The sequence below is a fragment of the Pavona decussata genome, unplaced genomic scaffold (genome assembly GCF_977016875.1).
Source record: "Pavona decussata unplaced genomic scaffold, jaPavDecu1.1 SCAFFOLD_32, whole genome shotgun sequence".
In the NCBI taxonomy this organism is placed as follows: Eukaryota; Metazoa; Cnidaria; class Anthozoa; order Scleractinia; family Agariciidae; genus Pavona; species Pavona decussata.
In genome coordinates, this window is record NW_028145455.1 from 591,609 (window position 1) to 616,408 (window position 24,800).

Genomic DNA, 24,800 nt, shown 5'->3' on the forward strand with positions numbered 1-24,800 from the left:
TCAGGCATCAGATAAGCTTAGACAAACGTCATTACCCCACCCTGATGTCAGGCGATTTACATTCCTTGCAAAGTACCCAGGGGAAACTTCAAGATCATTCTCCTAAACTTGTCGGCTTTGTTCCTTTGTGTACAGGAAGCTCCAACCCAAAGAAGACGGAATAACAGCAACGATATTTCACCCTTTAAGGAACGACCTTCCTCTTCAGCAATCCTAGTCTGGCAATGGACAGGATTTCTTTGTTAGTTCCGTGCGAAGTGTGGTCAATTTTTCACGCCCTATCCAGGTAATCTTTTAAGAGTAAACCATTCCTCGCGTGAGTTTGAACACGGATATCGGATTTATCTTTCGCTGATTGGCTAATTGACTCTGAGACACGCGAGAGTTTGGAAAATTCCACTAATTTCTAAGCTGTCTGCCAAAGGGCTGCTACAGCGACGCTTCCACCGATCAATATTTATCAGATAAGCGAATTAAATGCTGGTCATTCCTTTCAAGAAACATAATTCATCCAAGAATACTATGTTTTAATTGTAACTGAAATCACAATGGAATGCCTTACTCATCGTTACTGCACAAAAGTTTTTATGTAATTGCATTCCTCATCTTGATGTTATATAGCTCGGTATTCAGTCCAATTAAATAAACTTGTATTTGTTGTTAGGGCAATATAGTATTTTATTTCATCATTAATTGCTTCTTCAGAAGAGTTGATACACGTACGTGCTTAAAGCACGTTTGAGCTTCATATCAACCTGAAACGTATGCCCATAGTTCGTGAAAATGATAATACTCAGAAAAAACTGGCAAATGTACGAAAGAATGGCTACATAGCCTTAGTATTACCTTAAACGTTCGCGAGGCCAAACACAATTTATTCTACTCAATCAGTTCGATTCTAGTAGAAATCTCATTATTTTTGAGTCCAAGTGTTTTATAAACAGGTTCCGACGCGTTAGTCGACTTCTGCGAGGCTTTGTGCCACGTACATCAGTTCTTTTGCACTGACTCATATATCCATGTATGCATATATCAAAATTAATTACCCCTTCATTACGCCGGAAAACTAGTTGATTCATGTAAATTGGGTAGCCTGTAGATTAAATCTTATGGTGTGTCCACTTACATGAAAGTCCTGCAGAACTACTTTCCTGTAGTGCTGAATGTTGTTTAGTTCTTCACTAAAAGATATTTAGGATTTTTATGGATTCTGTATTTAGGGGTCCTAAAGCAGCGTTACTCTACTGCAATGCAAACAATGAGGCAATTACCCAGGAGTGTTCGGATTTGAGTTCAACATAACATTAACTACCAACTTAATTCAAAATCAGTGCATGAATTGAATATAACGAGCTTGTAGCTATCATATCAAAATGACTTGACCCCTTCAAAGTGTGTTGAAATCTTTTCACCTCAAAATGGAAACACAAACCCAGCTAATATTCAAAACTTCCCTTGCTAAATTTAGGTTTGGAATACTTGTACTAATTACAGTGCGGTTTTTAAAAATATTCCCTGGACTATTTTTAAACACAACCTGAAAGCCTGAAAGTTTGGGTCAATTGTTTGTAGGAACGTTCATTTCCAATTTTGGTATTTTTAGTAGTTCAACCGTTTGAGGTCAATGTCTTACCTTGTATTAAAAGAGATAGAGAGATATGCAGATCTTAGTGCCACGGCTTGGGCACTGTCTGGTGCGTTCTAAAATGTGTTAAATTTGTACCCCTATTTGATCAACCATTATATGATTGTTTTGACCCCCTCTGTTTTGCCGACGCCGTGAGAAAGTTTGCCAAGTTTTCTGTAGCGATTCGCTCAAAGCCCACTTACTTTAACCACAGCAAATATTTGTTTTCATGCCGCCAACGAGCCAATATCAACAAATTCGTTCTCGTTAAAAGGTTGTTAATCTTAACACATTCCTAACAATAGAAACCAATTGCGCTTCACGTTTCCTATCCCACGGAAAACCAAGAGAACAATATGCTTTCACGGTTTATTTAAATGCGCTAATGGTTTATTCAAAAACACGCAAAATAACATGACTATAAGACGCTCTGTTTAATGGATGTCAAGTAATAAGTATTTTTAAGATCCACTGCAAAATTCAAGCGCTCTCAGTTTATTGGAAAACCAAATCGTATCATCCATAATATTCATTACTGAATGCTCCAGATTTTTAATGAGTTAAAAAGACTGACATGATTTTAAAAGCCGGAAAAAGTACTTCAAAAACTACGACTTTACTTCTTGTACTAATGCGTTGCATTTCCTTGAAGTAAGGGTTTTCCTGGTTCCCAACTCGAGGGGAATGTGGTTTTAGCAACACACAAAATCACTGGGTTATTTATTGCGTTCCAACCGACCTCCGAAATGTTCACCAAGCATAAAAAAAATGGTAGGTCAATATTTCGCTAAGCATTAATTGCTTTGTTTGTGTGACAACCGAAAAAGCGTAGAAGCAGAAAAATAGTTGAAAATCAGTCGATGGAAGTTTCATTGAGGAAAAAGACTGAATGGCCCTTCCTGAACACAGAGACGATAATGTAATTGCCAAAGGCGTATTCTGCAAGATCGTTTGGATCCTGCAAATAATGGAAGTTCCTGGTACCACCCACTAGGAAAATAACAAACAGAGATGTGTTTTGACAGGAAATTATAGTGGGGGTGATGTATAACCCTTGTTAGTGACAACCGCAAACAATAGGGGCGTGGATGTTAATTAACACAAGTCTAAATGCGATTAAATCGTCTTATTCTTCAAACAGCGGACCTGTTTGTGGCGGTCTCCAACGCTGCAACCTCTAAGATTGAAATATTTACACGACCACGGAAACAGCTACTTACGCGAGGGCGGTAAGAACACTTTGGAAATCTACGTGATGATATCGATGTCTCGTTGGGGATAGGAATTAGAGTGACTAAAGCCGCCACACAAAACACAATACTGACTAGCACCATTAGCATAATTCAGTTGAAATATTGATACACCGTGAGCCAATCAAATCTCGATACAACAATCGCACTCAATACAAAAGCAAGCAAAACCGAAGTGCCACCAGAATTCTAACAGACTCAACACAAGTAACATCGCTTTCAAACTTTGCTGAGGCCATGATTTCGTCAACTGAAGCCGGTGGATCTGCCTTTACTCCTGTCTCAATTCCCAAGTCACCATCTAATGAAGCTGATGAAGACAGAGAAGGTGATTTTCACTGGAGAAATGGCAGTCCAAGCCAGATGCCACTTTCGCGTCATTTCTGGTCCGTTTGGGGACCTTACTCTCCTACATTCAGTCCCTCGGCCATGGATCACATCCTAAAGCCTTCAAGTCCACCTCTTTGGCCTATGTGTTCATTTGGTGGCCCGGCATACCCATCCTTTTGGAAAGAGCGATTCCACCAATTCAGATTCGCATCGTGTTCTGACGAGGAGAAGCCAAGTCAGTCATACATTGGACTAATCGCTGAGGCGATCCTAAGCTCACCCGAAGAAAAGCTTATTCTGAGCGATATCTACAATTACATCCTAACCCATTACCCTTACTTCAGAAACAAAGGAACGGGATGGAGAAACAGCATTCGTCATAACCTTTCCTTGAACGACTGCTTTGTCAAAGCCGGTCGCAGTCCAAACGGAAAAGGCCATTTCTGGGCGATCAGTTCTCTGTATTATGACGACTTCCGACGCGGAGACTTCAGAAGGAGAAGAATACAGAAGCGATCGCACAAGAGCAGAAGGACATCCAGTGAATCATCCAAAGAAGACGTTGTTATCTGTAAGGCTGAGAGCAGTGAAGAGGTGGTAAAAGGCTCGGAAGACCCAGATGAGGTTCTCGAATCTTCAACAACTGATTGTGGTGACCAGAAGGAGGAGGAAGAAGTGGAAGCAAAAGTGGAAGTGTCTCACGAAAAGCGAAAGTCATTTGACATGGCAAGTCTGTTGGCTCCAGACAGAGGGCAACGAGACGCAGGGCTTCTTCTGCCAGTGTATCCTCGTCCCTTTGAGCCGAGTCTCGTGTACAACTCGTACCCAATACATTCTGGTGAATATGCGTCGCCTGCTTTTGACCGACTTCATGCTTCTGAACCAACCAGGCTCATCTTTCCATACAACTACAGGCTTGCCTGCTAATTTAGACTTTTTCAGCCTTGAAGAAAGAAGTTTAAGGTTGGAATAAACTGGTTTGCTATAAATGTTGGGCAACCAGACGCACGTTTCTGACCAAATGGATCATGGAACTCAGCGTTTTAAGCGCTAGTCATATTGAGACTCACCATTTGTAGAGATTTCAAACAACAAAGAGAACAGTGTTTGTAGACTTAACAGCGATTAAACGTTTGTGAATCGAACGAAAAATTATCATTAGGCTTGGATTTATCCATTATATTTCGGCGCCGAACGAAACGAGTCGTGAACAAAAGGAAAGTGTATAAAATATGTCTCTAAAGTATTCGACTATGTGGAATTGAGAAATTATTCCTGTTGTAGGGAATCAAATGAATTGAGCATATTGCAGAGCTGTACAATAATTTCTTTCAGGCGAAAGAACAAATTACCTCAGTGTTGAAGGCACACAAAAAATGAAGGTGGAATATTCAAAGAAAATGATATATAAATAATTACAGATTTGTTAATTTACTTATTGAGAAGAAGAGGCTAATGCAGAAACTTTAAATTATTCCGTGAAAAGAAATAACAATTTTTGGCTATAATGTATATTTAGAGCCACAAGAACTGCTATCGGGTACAAGTTTACTATAGTTTTTTTTTTTTCGGTAGATTTACAAGTTCCTTTGGGAAATGTCTGCTTGCATGCATAGCGTAAGAATTAGATATATTCATGCTGTTTTCTTGTAATGGCCCGTAAACAAAGCATAAATACAATACGTCGTTAAGGCTTTAATCGTACCATTTACAAAAAACTCTGTTTTTTTGAGAAGTTGTACATGTTTAAAAGTACTGAAATAAATGTAGTAGGGCGTCTCTGAATTTTGAATAAACGTCAGTGGATCGTTAATTGCGGTTTCCTGATTAATTTATTGTTTTTTGCCGCACATTAACCTTTGTTTAAAACAAACCTTGATCTCTATTCCAAAGGTAAACTATCTACGGATGGTAAACTTCTGAAGTTTGACGTTCAAGTTTCAGGAAAACAAGAAGATGTGAAAAGAAAACAAACTTGGTAGAACCGGAATTGACTTTGGCTCAGAAAGCGATCGATATTTGATGTAAGAGCGCCTCTCAGCACGAACTCGGATGTATTTTTATATTCCTGCCAGAACACCATTTAATTCGTGCACGTTCTGCTTTGTTTCGCTAGATACCAAAAAATGAATTATTATAAGCTGGAAAGGCACTTAGGGATATTCAATAACACGTCTGTACACAAGAGAAATATCCTTTTTTTTTTCTTGTTCAGTAAAGGGGTGAACGACCATTCATAGACGAGAATAAAATGTTCGGGGAGAATACGTTGTTGCGTCAAATTAAAATGAGGGCAATATGACTCGTTATCTTATTTCAAATATTTTTATTGCAAGTTATATACATCATGATAGAAATGGACTGAACAGGCAGTTAGAATATCGCAGAATATTTCACCTTCGGTACCTGGAACACGTGTAGATATTGTTTAGTGGCGGAGTTTAACAAGAAAAAACAGTTTAAACACACGTAATTGGAAAGTTTGCCGCCCCACGCATCGGCCTCATTGGCGTTCCAAAATGTGGAATATCAGAATATCGAGCCTGTATTAATTATTTTCTTGGTTTATTGTGGAAACTCCTTTGTTTTTTTCTATCCTATTTCAGTTAGCAGTTGTTCTTAAAATACTTAAATACTTGTAAAGGACAAAAGAGTGAATAGAAGAACGGATTAATACTGATTCCGGTTTTTTGCGTTTAATTGAGTTAAAATACTGAATAGCTATATGCGAAGTCATTGCTTCTTAGACAAACGCAAAAATATCATAAATCAATTTAGGCAAAAACCTAAAAGTTATCACAACTTCATACAAATCTAACTTCATTTAAACATAGCAAAATTATACATAAATGCTTAGTTTTAAACTGCAAATGATAGAAGAACGAGACAATTCTTGGACCACTGAGACAAATTTCGAAACTTCCAGAATAAGACCGTTGGTTTGGTGAAAATTTTTGCAAATGAGTTTTTGCATGCCTGATTGAAGAGATACCTCAAACGGGAATTAACCATATTTCCTTAATATATTTTATATAATCCATGGGAAAGCTAATATACTGAGTAGTTTTCTCTGTCACGATCACGGTTCTATCATAAGCCAACCTCGGCTGAAATTGGTTAAAATTTTTAAGTCTGTGAACGAAACCTGGTCTTGCATATCAGATGGAAGCTACTGAGCATAACGTTCACACGGCCGCAAACAGTATTTCAAAAATGAAATATTCTCTATTCTTTCTTGAATTTAAAAGCGTTAGAGAGCGTAAGCTATCAGTCTTACTTTGCGAACTTACTCGTGGCCTTTGTATGTGATGTGAATATATCCTTGCGGCCTCTTGAGTTCATACTAAGGCAAATCTAAAAGGCCCAACCTCTTTCTCAGTACGCTATTATCATACGATCAATGGAAACAAAAGCTCTCGCAAGTCTCCTTTGTAAAGTAACTTTAACAAAGCAAACTGCCGTACAATCTATTTCGTGGACTCGTCACTGACTCAATTCAAAGAAACGCATCAGATTAGCAAGATTCCAAATTCGGGTGAATTCTAGAGTAAAACATTATTAACCTTTATATGATTAAACAATGCAAATTTCAATTGAATCATTCCCCCAACGTACAAAATTGTGGAATTTTCTTGATCGTAATACTTTGTTCAAACTCCACTATAAGCAAAGCTGTTATTTTCGCACGAACTGAATTAACGCTTTTAATTGCCTTTTAACTGTGTGACAGACACTAACGCGAATTGTTCAAAAGTGACACAAAGGTTGATGTACGAGAGAGATGAATGGCTTCTCGAAACATTTGATTAAAACGAGGAAAAAGAAAGGACAGGATTTCTGTCAAAACATGCAGGTGATCCAGCGAAATCTGCTATTTTCAAGCCGCATTATTCTTTGATATTAATGGCAGGATATGTGTGGCAACAATTAAAATTATTTCAGTAATTTGAAAAACTCAAAGATTAACGTAATGCAGATGAACAACCAATATGTTTTTGCTACTGGAAAATTTCCTGCTAGATGTTCTGAAAGGCCCAATTTCAAGAATTTCGACATATCGCACAAAATGATCGCATATAATTTGTGTTTATTTGCAAAGAAAATTAACCAGGTTTATGATTTTCTTAAGATATAAGTGCAGTCGGTACATTTCAACATGTTTTAAATATGCCCTTTTACTTTTACCAGAGTCTGACCAGAGACGTAAAGTACATTTTTAGCTGGAATCATTTGCCCTAATTTATTAACATTTTGCAGCGTCGAATCTACTGCGGCTACTGGAGATAAAATGGGTGAATCGTGCGGCTAGCTGAAACTTTGTCCTCTCTTCCATTTAACAATTAACATCAAAGTTTGATTTTGTTCGAGAAAGAACAAAGAGTAAACCCTGATAGTGTTAACTTTGTATTTTTTCAATGTCCCTCGATGTTGGTCATTTTCAGATAAAATCAAATATCCCAATGACATTGTTGAGTCTTTTCGTTTGATCACGCCTCCCACTGCGATCTAGGGTAATCTCTTGTAATCTTCTATGATGCACGAATCTTTGACCGAAAGAAATTTAATGTTAAAGATTTAAAATTTACGATTGTTGAGTTTTTAAAAAATGTCTAATCCGAGGTAAATGCAGTGTTTACTATACATATTTACTCTTTCCAAAACTTTTAGATATACAAGCTTTGTTTAATATTTTAATACTGACAAAGTTTGCAGTGTTTAACGGGAGATCGAGATAGACTTTGGAAACCGACGTAAAATCGTAAACTGGCGGAGGTTTGAACTGGTGTGAAGTCGCTTTTGTTGAGGCAAGTGATTTTATAGTTTGAAACTGAATTAATAGAACTATTTTTGCAATGTTTTGCCAGAAAGTCCATTTCATGTCTCTACGGTCGATTTGAAATTTTTGGAGCACCGAATTGAGGGCTCTTGAAAGCGCACGATAAGTTATGTCAGTTTTGTAATATAAAGCGACAAAAACCGATACACATTACCTTTGAAACAAAGAAGTGTGAAACTGGAAGTAAAACAACCGTAAAAAACTAAACATAGAATTATAAAAGTGGTATAAGGTTTTCGTTGTCTTTGTTGATTTAGCAACTTTCAGGCGAATTTCCTGTATATGAGATAATTAAGATCTTAAATGTTCCGTACTTGGCCCATAGACGGGTTTTATCGCTCTCCCTCTTCCGTCTTTTAAGCTTCTCTCTTCTTTTGTTCTTGAAATAATTACTCATTAACGAATTGAGTACTTGGTGAGCTTGTGATTCTATGGTTGCGAGCCTCGAGCACAAAAACCAATATATATCCACTAATGCACTCTCAGTGCAGATAATATATTGCGCCTGGGAAACTTTACTGAGCCAAAATCTGGCATTGAGCTTTTGCTCAATTTAACGAGCAATTGATAAATGTGTCAAATTTTTAGAATTGTGTTATGCTGAAAGACTGAAACCAAACAAAAAGGTTTCGTATTTTAACAGCTCTATGCTGACTGGACTACTTCAAACAGCATCAGTTAAAACACATGATTTTTGATCAGTCCTTTTGTGTCTGCTTTCCTCGTCTTCCATACTTGAAAGATTTAAAACTGCGGCATGTTTTTGATCCAGAAAGGCACGATCTGCTTTCAAATAATCGAGTGTCAGTTACCAGTTTGAAAACATAGCCTCTTTTTATGGTTGTTTTCGAATTAAAATTTAAAAATATTTGCTGAGAACTAAATCCGTTCCATCGCTTAACATCAACTGCTTGAGTTTTACCAGTCACTGGAGTATTAATTTTGATGTTCACAGCTTTAATCTGTTTAATAAACAAAATCACTCACTTTTTTAAAACATATCTATGATTGGATGCAGTTTCTTCACGCATCCAAATATTCTTGACACTATATATATATATATATTTTTTAAATCTTATTTTCCTTTAAACGCTTGTGCACAGCATCTGACTGGAACAATTTTTTTCTGTAAGTATTGCCATATAAACTTAATTTTTATACCTTATGATATTGTTCAAAAACAGGCGCCTCCCATTTGTAGCATTTGAGGGAACAAATTTTGAGGATTTGAGAATCTTTTCCGTATAGAGTAAAGCTATCATAAATGTATCAAAGTTTTCGACTAGCTGGGAGTAAAACTGAATAACAAAAAGAGAAATGAACTCGGTACTTTGTTGACTTTACATAGTTGTCAATTGGGTTACGCATGGTTAAATTGAACAGCACCTTTTAAAAGAAGTCCACAAACATGGGACTTTCGAAACGGCTAATCACCAGAATGTGAACGCGAAAATGTTAGCTATTTCCAGGCTACTATCAGAGAGCTTCGAACTGGCTACATCTGAGTCATCTGCCGTTGGCTCTACCGATCCTTGCTTAAACACAGATAGATTTAGAATAATCTTACAGCAAACGGGAAACATCAGAACATGTGAACATGTTTATTCCTGAGTTACCCCTCGATGTTTTAGGTTTCTCAGTAAAATTGAGTAGTTTTGCGTTAGAATCAAAGACCAGAATTATTTTGCACCTGATTCTCATCTCATCTAAATCATTTTCTCAAATAAACAAAAACGTGAATCTCACGTAGGCCCTTTGCCGTCAACGTGATTTCAAATCTCTGTAATGAACAAAAAGCGTAATTTGAGAATAAAACATTCGAGCGTTCAAGCTTGAACAAGAAGTCGAAATTGCAGAAAAAAGTTGAAATTTCTTATTGCAATCACTACTAACATTCAGCCTGTTTGTTAAGATGTCTTAAGAAATACATTTTCCTAGGAAAATTAAGGGAATGGGAAAAATGGAAAATACTAGTCAGAACGAATTCGCCGGTATACGAAACAGGATTTTTAGACGTGCAAAAAAGTGAGAATGCCACCAAAACTAAGGAAAATGATAGAATATTGAGCCATTAATTCCACAAGGAAAGATCAAATTGGTGGTTTAACATTTTTTATAACATAGAGGGCAAAATTATTGAATGCTGATTAGTCGAGACAGCGGTCGTTTTTTCTTAATTTTTCTTTCACCGAGGGCAAAATTACTCATTCTTGATTGGTCGAGCAGCAATAGTACTCGCTCCTGATTGGCTAAACACGCCATTTCCACTGTTAGTTGGTTTCTTCATTTTCTGCCCAACAGCAACCAGTTCTTTCAGGTTCTTTGGAGTTTGATTTTTTAAACCGGGTTGTTTGTGCCAAAAAAAACTTGGAAATCGAGTGCTACAGCTGTTGAGAAAATTCCTAAAGGTGAATTTTCTTATCTTATAAGAAACAGCAAATATTATTTGTGTCAAATGCATGGCGACCAAGTGCTTTCACCTCGCTACGGCTTCTTCCAACGAAAGATGGAGGGAACAGGTCAATTTCAGTAGAAGAAATTACTCTGCAATTTCAGTTCCTTCTTTGGATCCACTGTTTGCTATTTTTGTCGATCTGTATTCGTCCGATTTTCAAGTGGTAGAAAGCTTCACAGCGCAGGTGAATCAATTAGTTGATGCCTAACATTTGGTTTAATCGTTGTTAGCTTGCTTATGAATTAAACTTGTATCTGCTCTTAATTACATGTATATAACAATCAATTTTTCTCGTTTTGTCTGTTCTGTACGCTAAGAACCAGGTACATTGTTTGTTTGTTATGCTAACGGGTGAGTGTTTTTACTCTGGGGCTCACTGTTATACGAAGTGCTCTCTATGTTATAAACACGTAATCAAAATGAGTCCTTGTAGTAAGGATTAATTTTCACTTGTATTTTCAAAGTTTTCCCAAACTGCCTTCGTCGCTGCGCGACTCGAGAAATTTGGGAAAACTTTGAAAATACTTGTGAAAATTAATCCTTAATTCTACTCGGCCTCATGCGATTACATATACATAGACAACACATTGAGGCTAAGTAGCCAGCGAGTAGGAATCTCCTATTTTAGGCCAAGCCTTCGCGCAGGCTATCTTTTAGCTGCATGGCTCGGTCGCCAGTAGTTATTACCCAATACTGATTTAAAGATCGAAGTGCTGTATGTGAACTTGCCATTTTCGTTACCTGAAAATAATCTAATCACAGGGGCCAAAGTTAAGTCGTTGCATGCAAAGAGCGTACAAGTCGCAAGCTTGGCGAAAGAGAACTTGCAAATTTTGCTTTGATCAAAATATTGTAAAACAGACTTGAACCAAAGGAAAGTACGGCTCAATTCATTTCAATGGTCATGCACACTTTAGGATTGCACCACAGTCTCCAGCTTATATAATATTCATCACCACGGAAAAATACAGATCAGTAGCTTTCATTTGAATGGTTGCATTTTAGAGTTGCATCCTCAGCCTCTAGCGTTAGACAACCACCTTTTATAGCATAATAAACATTTTAACAGGAAAGTAAAGATCAGTAGCTTTCATTTGAATGGTTGCACTTTAGGATTCAACCACAGACTACAGCGTATATAATATACATCCCCACAGGAAAATACAGATCAGTAGCTTTCATTTGAATTGTCATGCCTACGTATGTTATCCACAGACTAAAACGTTAGAACCACCTTGTACAGCATAATAAACAACACAAGAAGAGAGTACTGCTTAATTATAATATAGCTTTCCTTTGAATGGTCACACTTTCTTTAGAATTTCATCCACAGATTCAAAAGTTAGAATCACCTTGTACAGCATAATAAACAGCACCACAGGAAAGTACTGCTAAGTAGCTTTCATTTGAATGACCACATTTTAGGATTGCGTCCCCAAACTCCATCCTTAGACAACCACCTTCGTGTACAGCACAATAAAAAGTACTACAAGAAACTGAAGAAAGAAACTGCTCAGTAACTTGAATGGTCACAGTTTAGGATTTCATCCACAGATACAAAATTTAGAACCACCTTGTACAGTATAGTAAACATCACAGGGAAGAGCTGTCCAGTAGCTTTTAGTTGAATGATTACCGAGCTTCAGGACTCCATTCAAACCTTAAAACCACACACTACATCAAAAATAGCCCCACAGGAAATACTACTGAATGGCTGTGTTCATCTGAGTGCTCCGGCAAAATTAAGAATGTCATCTCCAATTCAAAATTAAGAACCACTTTATGTGAATCCACGTTCCGCCGACCCTGGAACGAAAGAGTCAAGGCTCTCTATGACAATTCAAGAAAGAATGTAACATTATGGAACATATAGGTTCGGGATCAGTAAGGGGGTGAAAAACAAAGGATCAGAGGCGAGTTAAATTATAATCACAGGTCTTGCATCTGAAATCAAGAACTACAGGGTTGAGATCAGAAGTTTATTGATTTCTTTAGAGGATCAGGAATCGGGCTGTGAGCCGATTAGGGATAAATTCTTGCGCATTTGTTCCCCAGATTTGTTCTTATTCATCTGAAAACTGAGTATTGTCTGTCACTGACTCACAGTAAACGCCAACTGTAGTTTGCTTACAAAGCGGGAACAAACAAATTGACTAAATGGTTCTTTTTCCGATAAACACTCTCTCAATGACTGAGCCGAGTAACGCACTCTATTTTTAGTAACTGAAGCTTGTTTTGGCGTGTTGGTATTGTAAACGTGGAAACAAATTGTCGGTAATGGTTTACAAATCAGCAATTCTTGTCATTGGATCATTGATAAAATAAAGAAGCAATATATATCTTATTAATTCAGGCACGATGCGAAACGAACCTCTTACACTTATAATTTCTTAAATGTTTTCTCGATTGCAGACACAGTTATTGAAAATATGAGCATGTAACTTTTCGTTAAGGTAATTCAGTAATCCTTTTCCTTTTAAGCCACTTGAGTCTCAGCTTTCACGTCGTCCATGTAATGCTAAAGTGCGACCATTCTTATAATAAAAAGCGAGCATTACTTCAATATCTGTTATGCTGTACAAGGTGGTTAAAGAGTTTCAGTCTGTGGATCAAATCTACAGGAGTGACTCATGATTGTTTGGCTGATCGAAGCAACTGAACTCTTTGTTGCTAATGCAAAATACAGTTTTTCGTGGTGCTTTTTGAAGTTCCCGAAATGTTTTAAATAGCTTGCGGTAGCTCCTTTTAAACTAAATCTTTCCTCCAGCATATTTGTTAGTAGCAAAAATAACCGCAAACGTCTTCCTGTATATCAGTGTATTATCGGAAAAAACGACTTAAGTAAAATTTTGCACGCACTTTTGTTGAGTGTTGAATGACGTATTTGGGGGTCTTAAGTTTTAATATAAGTGGCTAGATTTAGAACATTTGTTGAATATAGCTGTAAATAATATTTGGGATGCAAAACAGATTTATTACAAAACATCCACAGGCATGAAACTGAGCAAATGACAGTTAGGTCGGGCATTTGGTATAAATGGCTTGTTTCACGTTTTCTTGCAATCGTAAATACCGTCCAAAAAATCTGAAGGTATGGCCATTTGACATTTCCGTTTTGTCAATAGCGAAAGTATGCATTGATAAATCAGCTTCGGAAATTGTATTGATGAATTTGTCATTTATATTGCTTGTAGTTTAAAGTTAAAATTAATATTTTTATCAACGGAAATAGCGATTGGGAAGTGTTTACTGAGTTTGAGAACGGTTAGATAGATAGGTAAGGATTAATTACAATGTTATTTATGTAACAAATTTTATTTAAACGGTTACGTCGCAGTTTCCAAGGCGATTTGGCACAAACACAAACTATTATGATCCAAGAAGCACTTTGTTTTGGTTTAATTGCCTGTATTTGGCATTTCGGAGGCTAATGTTTTAACCACATTTCATATTGAGGAAGCTGACAAGTTCAGAGCAGTGTTTTTTTGGTAAACAAGACTTAAGCAACAATGGCGTTGAATGTTTTCTGAATGAAAGTGATGGAAAACGTATTACTTTATTCGCAAGAGTCGGGTAATTTAGCTTCGTTATTATTATTATTATTATTATTATTATTATTATTATTATTATTATTATAATTATAGGTTTTAATAGGTTTTAATAGCTCTTTTTTTCTACTTTTAACTTGTAAATATCAATTTTGCTTGGAATATTATAATAAAGAAAGATTTTATTTTTATTATAATTATTATTATTATTATTATTATTATTATTATTATTATTATTATTATTATTATTATTAGTACTACTATTATTATTCCTAAAGCACACCACAACTCTATTCGTATTGCTTATTTTGTCGTGTTTACGGTCAAGTTTGATTCATTGTGTATTTTTATGCATTGGCACGTGCCTCGCTAGTTTCAACAACCATACTTTTCCAAGTAGAAATACCCACTTATCTGTCCTAATCAGGTGACAAGGTATTGGGTTATATCTGAAAATCATTAAATATAGCTTCATGCATCTAAATTGGTGTCGTGATGTTGTGTTCTTTTCAACCGTCATCGTATTTTCGACATACATTGCATACTTTAAGCGTTAAAATGTTTCGTTCTTTTCAAACTTAAAACTTCCAATAAAAACTTTCGGACCCTTTCTTGGCACATTTCGGACGTCCATGCCAGTTATTTCTGACGATTTCTGCTCAGTAAAGCTAATTTATATTATTTTAAAAGGAAGTCCCTCATAGTTAATGAGTAGAAAATGTGGGACTTATTGACTTCATGTACACTACATTGAAGCTATTTGTAGTGTGTATTTTCGTCAAGACTGCAAACCGTTTTTGCATAAACAGCCAAAAAATATTAACGTTGTTTCAGTATTACATGTATGACGACGTTCGTGTTCACGAAATGGTAAACGTGCAGAAAAGCTGACGTCAGAGTTCAGCCCACGGGCTAAGCGATAACACCGGCTAATCAGCCAATCAGACCGCGAGTTTTTACTAAAGCTTTGTTATACATTGTCAGTGACACGTGTACAGGCATACTCGGAAAATTTAACCAACACAATGAACCAATCAGAACTCGATGCAAAAACATTGTCTAGTAAATGGCCGGTTTAAATGCTGGTAAGCGCGCGCGAGCAAGTGACGTTTGGATAAGGGGGGAACTGTGGTACTCTAGTGCGTCGGTGAGGAGAAGTGTAACAGGGGCTTTTGGGGAATTTGGCTCTGTGGCTAAGATCGGGATCTTTTACATCAATTGGGCCAGATCTTCTTCACAGGAACATAGCGTTTATTTGCAGACCTTGACTCATTCTCTTACAGGTAGAACTCAGGAGCTTTAACTGAAGAACATTTGTCATATAAGACCCGTAGCCGAAGTATTTCGACAACTCAATTTCACTCGCGTAAGCTTAACAAATGGAGGAAATTCTAAAGAAATTTCTTTTCGCGCATTTACAACTGAAGCTCATTTCTCATTCGAAAGAACAGCGGATGTTCAACACCTATGTGTTTTACTTGACGGTTACAAAGGCTCCCGGCGATATTTCCTAAACTGAGTGGAATCTACTTTTACTGAAAAATGCCCCGTAACAGAAGAAATGAATGTTTGGTTTATCAACAGAGTTGATGACTTAAGGTAAATTGGCCACCGTAAAGAGACCCGAGTGCTGATCATGACGTTTCTATCGTTAGCCCTTCGTCAGATCAGAGCGAATCCCGGAGCTAACGCTCGAAACTTCAGCACTCAAATCTCTTTGTGGCCAATTTACGTTTAGTTGGTTGTCAACTGTGTCGATAAACCAAACACAAATAGCGATTGGTTTGTGTTTTATTTCTAGATGTGATTGGTTGAGAGAGTGACGCGATGTTTCTGAGCCAATCACAATGAACGTAGTAAAGTGAGCTGAAAGCAAAACATTCGACATTCGATTGAAAACTGCTTTATTCATGGCAAACTTTTCAAACATATGTGGTAAAGTCTGCCTTTAAGGCAATAAAGACCAATAAAGATCGAACGACGTCTTAAACGATGCAAACAAAACGTTTTAGTGACTCGAAATGATCTAAATGACTCGTCAAATGACAGCCATATCACACACTTTTAACAGCAATAATCTCCTCACGTCAAATTAATACTTTTACCACACGAATTCAAGATTAGATATCTATGTATTTGAGCCTATTCCTAGATTGCACATCCCAGACAAGATGGTAACAATCCATGCTGATATAAAGGTAACCCTCGTTCAAAAGTTTCCAAAAGTTATATTTGTTCAAAAGTCACTAAAGGCTGGTTCACACGAGCAACGCAAACGCAAGCGCAAGCGCAAGAGACGTTCACACGTCGAACGCAAACGCAAGCAGAATGAGATACGCACGCGCATTTCCGTACCTTAAGATGGCGGCAATCTTGTTCCCAGAGTCCGCGTTACCCTAGAACAGCGGTCGGGAAGCGAGGACTCTGGGAACGAGATAAAAGATGGCGGACGAAGGCAATGTTTTAGAATTGTTTTTCTTTCTCGTTCTCGGCCGTCGTCTGTTAAGACGAAGGCGCCAAATGCAAAGGCATACCGTTTTCTAGCCCCACTTCTCTTGCTACATCACTCCATGCAAGTTGCTTCTTGTTTTTTTCTTTGAATCCGCTGCAACTTTTTTGTTAAAGCACAGGATATTTTCTGACACTCTCTGCTAGTTTTTCATCGCATGAGGACGCCATCTTGGTTTGAACTTAAACCACAGAGGCATGGAACGAGTGTTGTTCATCTTGCGTTTGCGTTTGCGTTGGCATTGCCCCGGTTCACACGTGTGAAATGCAAACGCAAGCGCAAATGCAAGCGCAGGGAAATGAAAAATTTTCCATTTCTTGCGTTGGCGCTTGCGTTTGCGTTTGCGTTTGCGTTGTGGTAGTTCATACGTATGTTTGCTTGCGCTTGCGCTTGCATTTGCGCTTGCGTTTGCGTTGCTCGTGTGAACCAGGCTTAAGCGACAGTACACAAATGCGATTAGTGTTGCACGATTTAAAGGTAAAGACAATGTCCATCTACTGGACAGAGCACGCCAGTTGGCTCACCAGGTCTCACTAGATTTGGTTTCTGGTACTGACGAAACGACTAGGAGTAGTTTTAAGAGACGAGGGAACATAAATGCAGAAACATTTCTACGGAATTGTTGCTTCTTAAAAGTTTCTTCGTTCGCGCGCACACGAAACATTCTTAATTGCGGAAAACTTTCTTAGCTTCCTTTCAGAACATTTTCTTTCAACTACAAAGCTTTTTACCTCGTGCCAAAGGCAAAAGAACCTTGCGGTAAACATAATATATATAATACTCTACTGAACATTTATAAACCGACTCATATCTGAAAATTCCCATATTTTAATGATGACAAAGTGATCTTCCTTTGAAGGAACCGTCACGGTTTTTTTATTTTTTATTTTTTTTTTATTAAAACTGAATGGGGTTGTCTTCGTTTCCATTTCGGGTAAATAAAATAAAACTGGCGTGTCTGATCCACATCAAGCGAGCAAATTTGAATTAGGCACGATGGAGTCTCAAAACTAGGCAGATTGAATTATAATATATTTGAAGAGGAAGCAAAAAGCTAGACAGATGACAAAAAAATATTGCTCAAAAAAATTCATTGGTGTTTGAAAAACGTATCATTATGGTCAACCTTGTGTTATTTGTTTATTTTCCGTTGCTATGGTAACAACCGTACGGGTCTAAATTCACAAGCAATACTAAAAACTGATAAAACTTCAAAACAATCTTTTCACGCAGAGATGTTGGTATTGAAGGAAATAAAAAATGTCTGTTATCCACTTTATTTCAAATAATGCGGATTGTCACGGTGTTGTTTAATTCTGTTATCGATCGTGAGTTGCATTTCGTGCAAAGAACGCGGCAATACAGCCATCATAGTCCTATAACAAGTGATGTGGTCTAAAATAACTGCGGCAGCTACAATAACTCAATTTTTTTTTCGCGATATTGTATTCTTAATGGGTTTGGACATGAACAAAAAATCGCTTACATCTTTCAAATATCATGTTTGAGCTCTTGAAATTACAAACAAATTAACGATTTTTCGTATCTTAACTAAAATGTCAGCTAAAGTCCTTGGTTTAGAGGACGAAAAGAATCATTGACAGTTCAAAACCGTTTAAAAGTGTCAGTATCATCGAAAAAATAAAACTATCGTTCCAATGGATCTTGTGGGTGCTGGAGTGTTCCGGAGCGATATTTTTCATGTACGCATGCTTAGATTGGAAACGGAGAATTGAAACGGAAATCAAACAATGTAAACTGACAATTTCTAAATTCCTGTGGGGAAAAGTAGTCCTTAAAATTATAACTTAAAGTGGCTTGTACAATGGCACTGCACGTACGTCAATTACGTGTGTTGTGCATTTCTAATCCATTTTGTTTTTGAACAAGGACGTGGGACTGGACCGCGCTCAATTCTGGATTTTACGAAAAACGAGAAACACAATGTTGTAAATTATATCCGTCCTTAATGTTCACCTTACGCAAGAAAACCTTTATCCTTCCTTAGCTCATTTTAAAGTAGTTCTGTTGCCACAGCTAACTTACTTTCCAAATCCTTTTCGTAGTACTGATTGTAACGGGACTCCATAATATATGCTTATCTGTCAGAGGCGAGTTTTTATTATACAGCGATGCGGTAGGAGGGGGTGAATAACTGGTTGTGCGAGACATTAACAGATTACATTGTTTTGCGGTGACAATAGACTGATTAATAATCGTTTCATCATCCAGCAAGTTATCTTAATATTCTCATCGTATCGCGGGTGCTTTTAGCAGTACTGCGCATGAGCGGAAAATTAATCAGTTCACATAACGTCGTGTTCTTTCGACCAATCAAAAGAAAGGAAAACTTTATCAAAGAAAATATTCGCTTCTCAAGCGATTTCGTCTTAGGAATACAGATAAAATCATTTTTATTAACGAGACAGAGGGTTTAATTAAAATGACAAATAACCTTACAGAAAAAAAGCAAAACAAACCACTTTACTATTGTGACGTGACGCCCTTATTTCCCAAGGTTTGTATTTTTAAAATTGATGGCGATCTGGGGGTCTAGTTAACCGTGGGAAACAGCCAACCACTTGGCGTGGCTCACTTACATGTACAGTTCTTGAGTTTAGATTTGTTATTGAACAGAACGACTTGCAGTAGACAGATTGCTTAAGTGTCAACCTTTTGTGAGGTAGACAATGCCGTTGTCAACCGTCAACATCTCGTCTTTTTTCTCAAACTTGTCTTAATTCCTGAAAAAACAGTTTTAAATAGAAATATGATCCAGACCAACTTGGGAAGAGTGTAATCACACACCCCCTGATAATCATTAATAATCAACTGTAGTATAATTTTGTTATCAGCTGTATTGTTTAGTCGAAATATTGCACATTCAGCACTTTTAGTCTCTACTTTTGGTAACTCATTAACTTGGAATTAATTATAAATCGACAAACAAGCCGTCCAAAACCCCAGTTAGTCCTTCAGCGATCTCACTTTACCTGAAACGCAAAGTATGATCAAAATTGCGACGGAATGAAGCATCCATAGACACCATACCGTATTCACTGAAATCAAGATGATGCAGGAGGCGTTTATCACAAATTAAGGTACTTTAAGGAGGAAAAAGATAAGTTATCCACGCAAAAAGAAATTGTGTTGTGTTTAATTAAATAGTCTCTCTCCAATACCTTCAGGCCATTCATTTATTTTAGTCTTTGTTTCGTTCAGTGGTGATTGTGAATTGTATGGGAACATTAAATTAGAAGGGGCGTTTACTTGAGTAAATGTCACACTCTCAAAGCGCATGACCGCTTGGTCTCGGCTGACCTAACGTTTGCAGGATCTGGAAACTAGACAGTTTTAAAGCGTAACAACTGCACATGCGTAGTTACTTCATTAAAAATCACTGACTGAACGGCTCGCTGGATATGCCGTGTCTAATAATGAAGTGTGCGTAACTTGTTTTCCATAATATCTGAAATAAATTACATTCAAGTTTCGTGCAAGCTCTTTCCCGTAGACAAACAAATTCTTGGATGATCCCCGGCGGATTCATGGAAATTGCAGCGAAATTAATACCACAAAATCAATTTATTGAAAATATTGATCGAAATATTTTTTTTACTTAATGTTTCGAGTCGCACAGGATGTAAACAGGAGTGATTTTGGTGTCATAATTGGTATAATGTAAGAACTAGAGACTTGTCGTAGCCACATAAAGTCAGTAGAATTGCCGCCATTTTGAACTGGAGCTAACATGGCGGAACTACAGTGTTTGTATTGGAAAACAATCATAAACTATTTCTGTACAAATTGATGTCAGAGATATCCAGACTATGAAAGGTGGTTGGCCCAGAGATTTTTTCTGTCAAATTTAAGAAGAATAAGTTTGATGGGAAGTAAGGAATCGCGTCTTGACGTTTCCATACTGGTTCGTCTGTAAAGTCCGCGGGAAATATACAGACAGATATATGGAACAGTTCAAAGTTGATTACGTAACTCCTATTGCATATAAAGGCCATGAGTTTGGTCAGTAAAGTCTTGGGTCTGATATGTTCAAATTACAGGGTTGAAATGTTTCAGAAATCGGAAATTACAGGCGTTTGTCATGCAATTCACAAAATGTTTGTGGAAATTCAAATAAAAAATGGCGGCATCTCGCGTGCAAGGGCTTTCATATATTGGATACTTCATGCGTTTTCAATAAAACATCATAATTATTGTCTAACAAATATCATGTTTTGAACTCTTAAATTTACAAACAAAGTCGAACTTTTTACATTTACTAATTTTCTTTCTGAAATACTTCCACCAAATCGTAGCACCATAGTAACTGTGACATTGAATGGTTAATGCCAGAGCAGTAAAATTCCTTCCAAACGACTCCAATTAAGCCTCCAATGTTTGTGGTATCTTCGTCCAGACACGCTAACTGCATTGATATTATCATACCGGTACGTTTTTAATTGCTCGGGAAGCAAAAAAGGAAGACAGTCATTTTGGATAATGTTTGCTTTGACTTTTCAATAATGTCATGGTAGTACAAATTAAGATATATTGTCAATATAAATTAAATGTTAGCGGCAAATTATACATTCAATACAGCCCTTTTACTTTTAATGTTTCGAGGTAGCAGTACTTTTACGTTCATGTTTGCAGCCAAGGTTAACTCCAATTGGCAAACAAGGGAATTTTTTAGGATATTTTCACCCACACACGTGATCTACCGCTTTGATGTCGTGGCGCAATAAACACTTACTCCTCCGATGACATGTTAAAAAAAGAAATGGTAATTTTACCAAAGGTGATCTTGATCAAGTGTTAATCTACTAACAGCTGTTTAATTTCTGTTCATCTATGGTGCTAAGATAAACTTAATTAAAAGTGGTTAAATATTGCAGACATTTTCGTTGGAAAGCACAACAGCGGCGATTAAAAACGAAAGGCCATCCGCTAGAAAAAACAAAAAAAACAAAACAACAACGTATAAACTAGACATAATCTAGACTGTAACCTTTTAATATTGCATTCGGGCTTAAAACGTCTGAGTTCTTTTCACTCTCATCGTAATTTAGCTGTCCACGTGCGAGTGGCTTAACAAATTGTATAATTAGACGTACTCTTTAACTCCTTGGTTGTTAAAAAAAATTTAAATGACCCTTAGTTGCATAAAAACAACTCATATTTGTTGGAATGGTAAAGCTCAAGCTTACATTTGTTTACTGACGATGGAAACCATCCTTCGTATGTCAAACATTCACGTTAGCGTGTCTGCAGCGTGGCTTTTTGGCGCCCGTTCCCTTTTGTGGAATCAATATCAACAGTGTTTTTACCACGAGAAATGAAAAAGTATATTAAAAGTTGTTTTCACTTAACCTGTGAGGACGTTTACGTGTATTATTCCTTTAAAATCACTCCAAGCGTCGAGATCGAAACGCAAAGTGGAGTTTGCAAACTCAAATACAAGATAAGCAGGGTGAACATCGAGGCAACCGTTTGGCAAACTGTTTGGGATAAAGGCAGACTACTTGTTAATTGTCTCAGACGTTTCTCCTTCACACGGGGAGCAGGGATGACGCAGTAGTTAGAGCACTCGCTTCCCACCAATGTGGCCCGAGTTCGATTCCCGGACTCGGCGTCATGTGTGGGATAAGATTGTTGTTGGTTCTCGTCCTTGCCCCGGGAGGTTTTCCCCGGGGTACACCGGTTTTCCTTTCTCCTCAAAAATCGACATTTCCGAATTCCAACTCGATTGCTCGAGGCATCAGCATTAGTTGCTAGTAAAAAAGTGATTTTTTTCCTCAACAGTTCAATTTCAATAACTTTCAGCGCTCGCAAACGAGTATTTGACGTGTGGACAATTCAGTGTTAAACATGCATGTGAGTTATCTAAAAAAGTCGAGTTACAAAAAGAACAAACAAAACAACGGAAGTTTCTCACATTGAAACAGAAATGTGTCAACTTTTTAGAGTTAGTCAATCTTTGTTTGCTGTGTTAATCTGTAAAGGAGTATTTAGGTATTAGATGAATGGGAAACCAAACGAAAAGCAAAAGAAAAAAGAACTGAAAGCTAAACGGCAACCGGGCTGGAAGGACGTGGCATTAGTTATTTACCACGCACATGCTATGCACTCTGTTGATGTTTTGATACTTGATTTGTTTTCTTGATGACAAAGATTTACATCACAGATATCTGCAGTGTTTTAGCTGATCACAGTATTTGCGCCAGCCTTAAGTTCATCAATCATGCCGCAGGAATACTTCGGTGTACAAGAAATCTGTTTTGATCACGTATTTGGGTCATTGTCTTCCGAATGATTAAATATCAGTTTAAGGTGATTCCGCTGAAATAGAAGGAGTATTTAAAATTGTCTAAGACTTGGTCCAGTTCATGACTATGGTATGAGTATTACAAAAATGCAATAAAAAATGGGGGTCACCGTGCTCGTTTTTGTGCAACTTGGATGGCTATTATAGTAAATAGATGACCCACGAGGTTTATATTAGGAACGCTAGTAATCAGAAAAGGGAACTATCATTTCTGGAAAAATTAATTTCTTGCATTAAAATATCGAAGCAGTTCAACAAAATTTACTTTAATCTTACACAACAAACTATTTTCATTGAACTGGAATTACGATTATGAATGAAATTAACGATTTTGCTGCGTGTGCACGTAAGCAGCACTACCTAAATACGTGCTTTTTAAAGCATTCAAATAAAAATATCTCAAAGTAGAGTATTAAACTTTTCTTGAAATCGCGATATATAGTGGTCAACCGTATGACATTTAAATTGATGCATTAAAAAATGGGGGTCACTGTGCTCGTTTAGAAGAAAAGGACCATTTATTTTCCTGCCGAGCTTAACCTCAAGGAAATCCCGTAATGTTGTGCGCGCGCTAAGTGACGCGAAAAATTATGCGCAGCAAGGATGCGCAATGCAATTCGATGGAATCACCTTAAGTTGGAATGTTTTGGGTCCGCACACAATAAACGACATTCCGTATTCCTCCCTTTTGCTAAAAATCCGCTCCCAATAAGTTGAGATAACCTCAGGAGCAAGTTGTGCGTGTTCTTAACGCCCATCCATATATATTGATGCATAGTTGGAGCCTATTTTCAGAGTTGGGTGAAGACGGCGCCAAGTGTGTTCACGCAATGACTACAGTTTTCGTATGAGTTCCACCTGTCCATGGTATAATCTGTTTTGTTGCCATAACTGCTTCATTTACACGTTTTCGCCAACGCTTAATCCCAAACGATCAAAATTAAAACACCTTGTGATTTGAAGCGTTTTTACAAGTGTATGTCTCCATCGAGCCTGATGATGCGTTAGTTAAGATAATTCATTCTCCACTTCTGATCGTTTACGTGCGGCTTATTGACCCAAAGCATTCGTTTTCAAAACAAAACCACTTCAGTGTGAATTGGGCTTAGTCTCGCTAAGTAACTAGAGAAGAATAGAACAGGAAAGCAAATAAATACTCAGTGGTCATATTGTGTAAAATTACCATTTCTTCCAGCCTTTAATGTCTGAGTGCAACACTTCAGACCTGCAGTATGCTTGCGCAAAACGCCCTTTTTCATTTTGTGCTTGCCTCTTTACTCACATGACGAACAGCTTTTAGTCTCGTAAGAGAGAAATAAGATAAAACTTAAAACAGCACAATAAAAAGTACCATAAGAAACTGAAGAAAGAAACTGCTCAGTAGCTTTCAGTTGAATGGTCACACTTTAGGATTTCATGCACAGATACAAAATTTAGAACCACCTTGTACAGTATAGTAAACATCACAGGGAAGAGCTGTCCAGTAGCTTTTAGTTGAATGATTACCGAGCTTCAGGACTCCATTCAAACCTTAAAACCACACACTACATCAAAAATAGCCCCACAGGAAATACTACTGAATGGCTGTGTTCATCTGAGTGCTCCGGCAAAATTAAGAATGTCATCTCCAATTCAAAATTAAGAACCACTTTATGTGAATCCACGTTCCGCCGACCCTGGAACGAAAGAGTCAAGGCTCTCTATGACAATTCAAGAAAGAATGTAACATTATGGAACATATAGGTTCGGAATCAGTAAGGGGGTGAAAAACAAAGGATCAGAGGCGAGTTAAATTATAATCACAGGTCTTACATCTGAAATCAAGAACTACAGGGTTGAGATCAGAAGTTTATTGATTTCTTTAGAGGATCAGGAATCGGGCTGTGAGCCAACTAGGGATAAATTCTTGCGCATTTGTT

General features: G+C 37.4%; 2 protein-coding genes across 2 annotated transcripts in view; both read left to right on the forward strand.

Moving 5' to 3' along the window:
• Positions 1 to 24,800, forward strand: part of LOC146484498 (histamine H2 receptor-like) — a 64,326-nt gene that overhangs the window by 12,198 nt on the left and 27,328 nt on the right. The window lies entirely within an intron of this gene.
• Positions 3,043 to 5,020, forward strand: LOC146484499 (uncharacterized). Its single transcript, XM_085104568.1, has one exon. The coding sequence runs from the start codon at positions 3,115 to 3,117 to the stop codon at positions 4,132 to 4,134; it is 1,020 nt and encodes a 339-aa protein (XP_084960694.1). The 5' UTR covers positions 3,043 to 3,114; the 3' UTR covers positions 4,135 to 5,020.

What these genes read in the sequence shown, in the direction of transcription:
- LOC146484499 (XM_085104568.1), top strand. Translation starts at nt 3,115, where the DNA reads ATGATTTCGTCAACTGAAGCCGGTGGATCTGCCTTTACTCCTGTCTCA.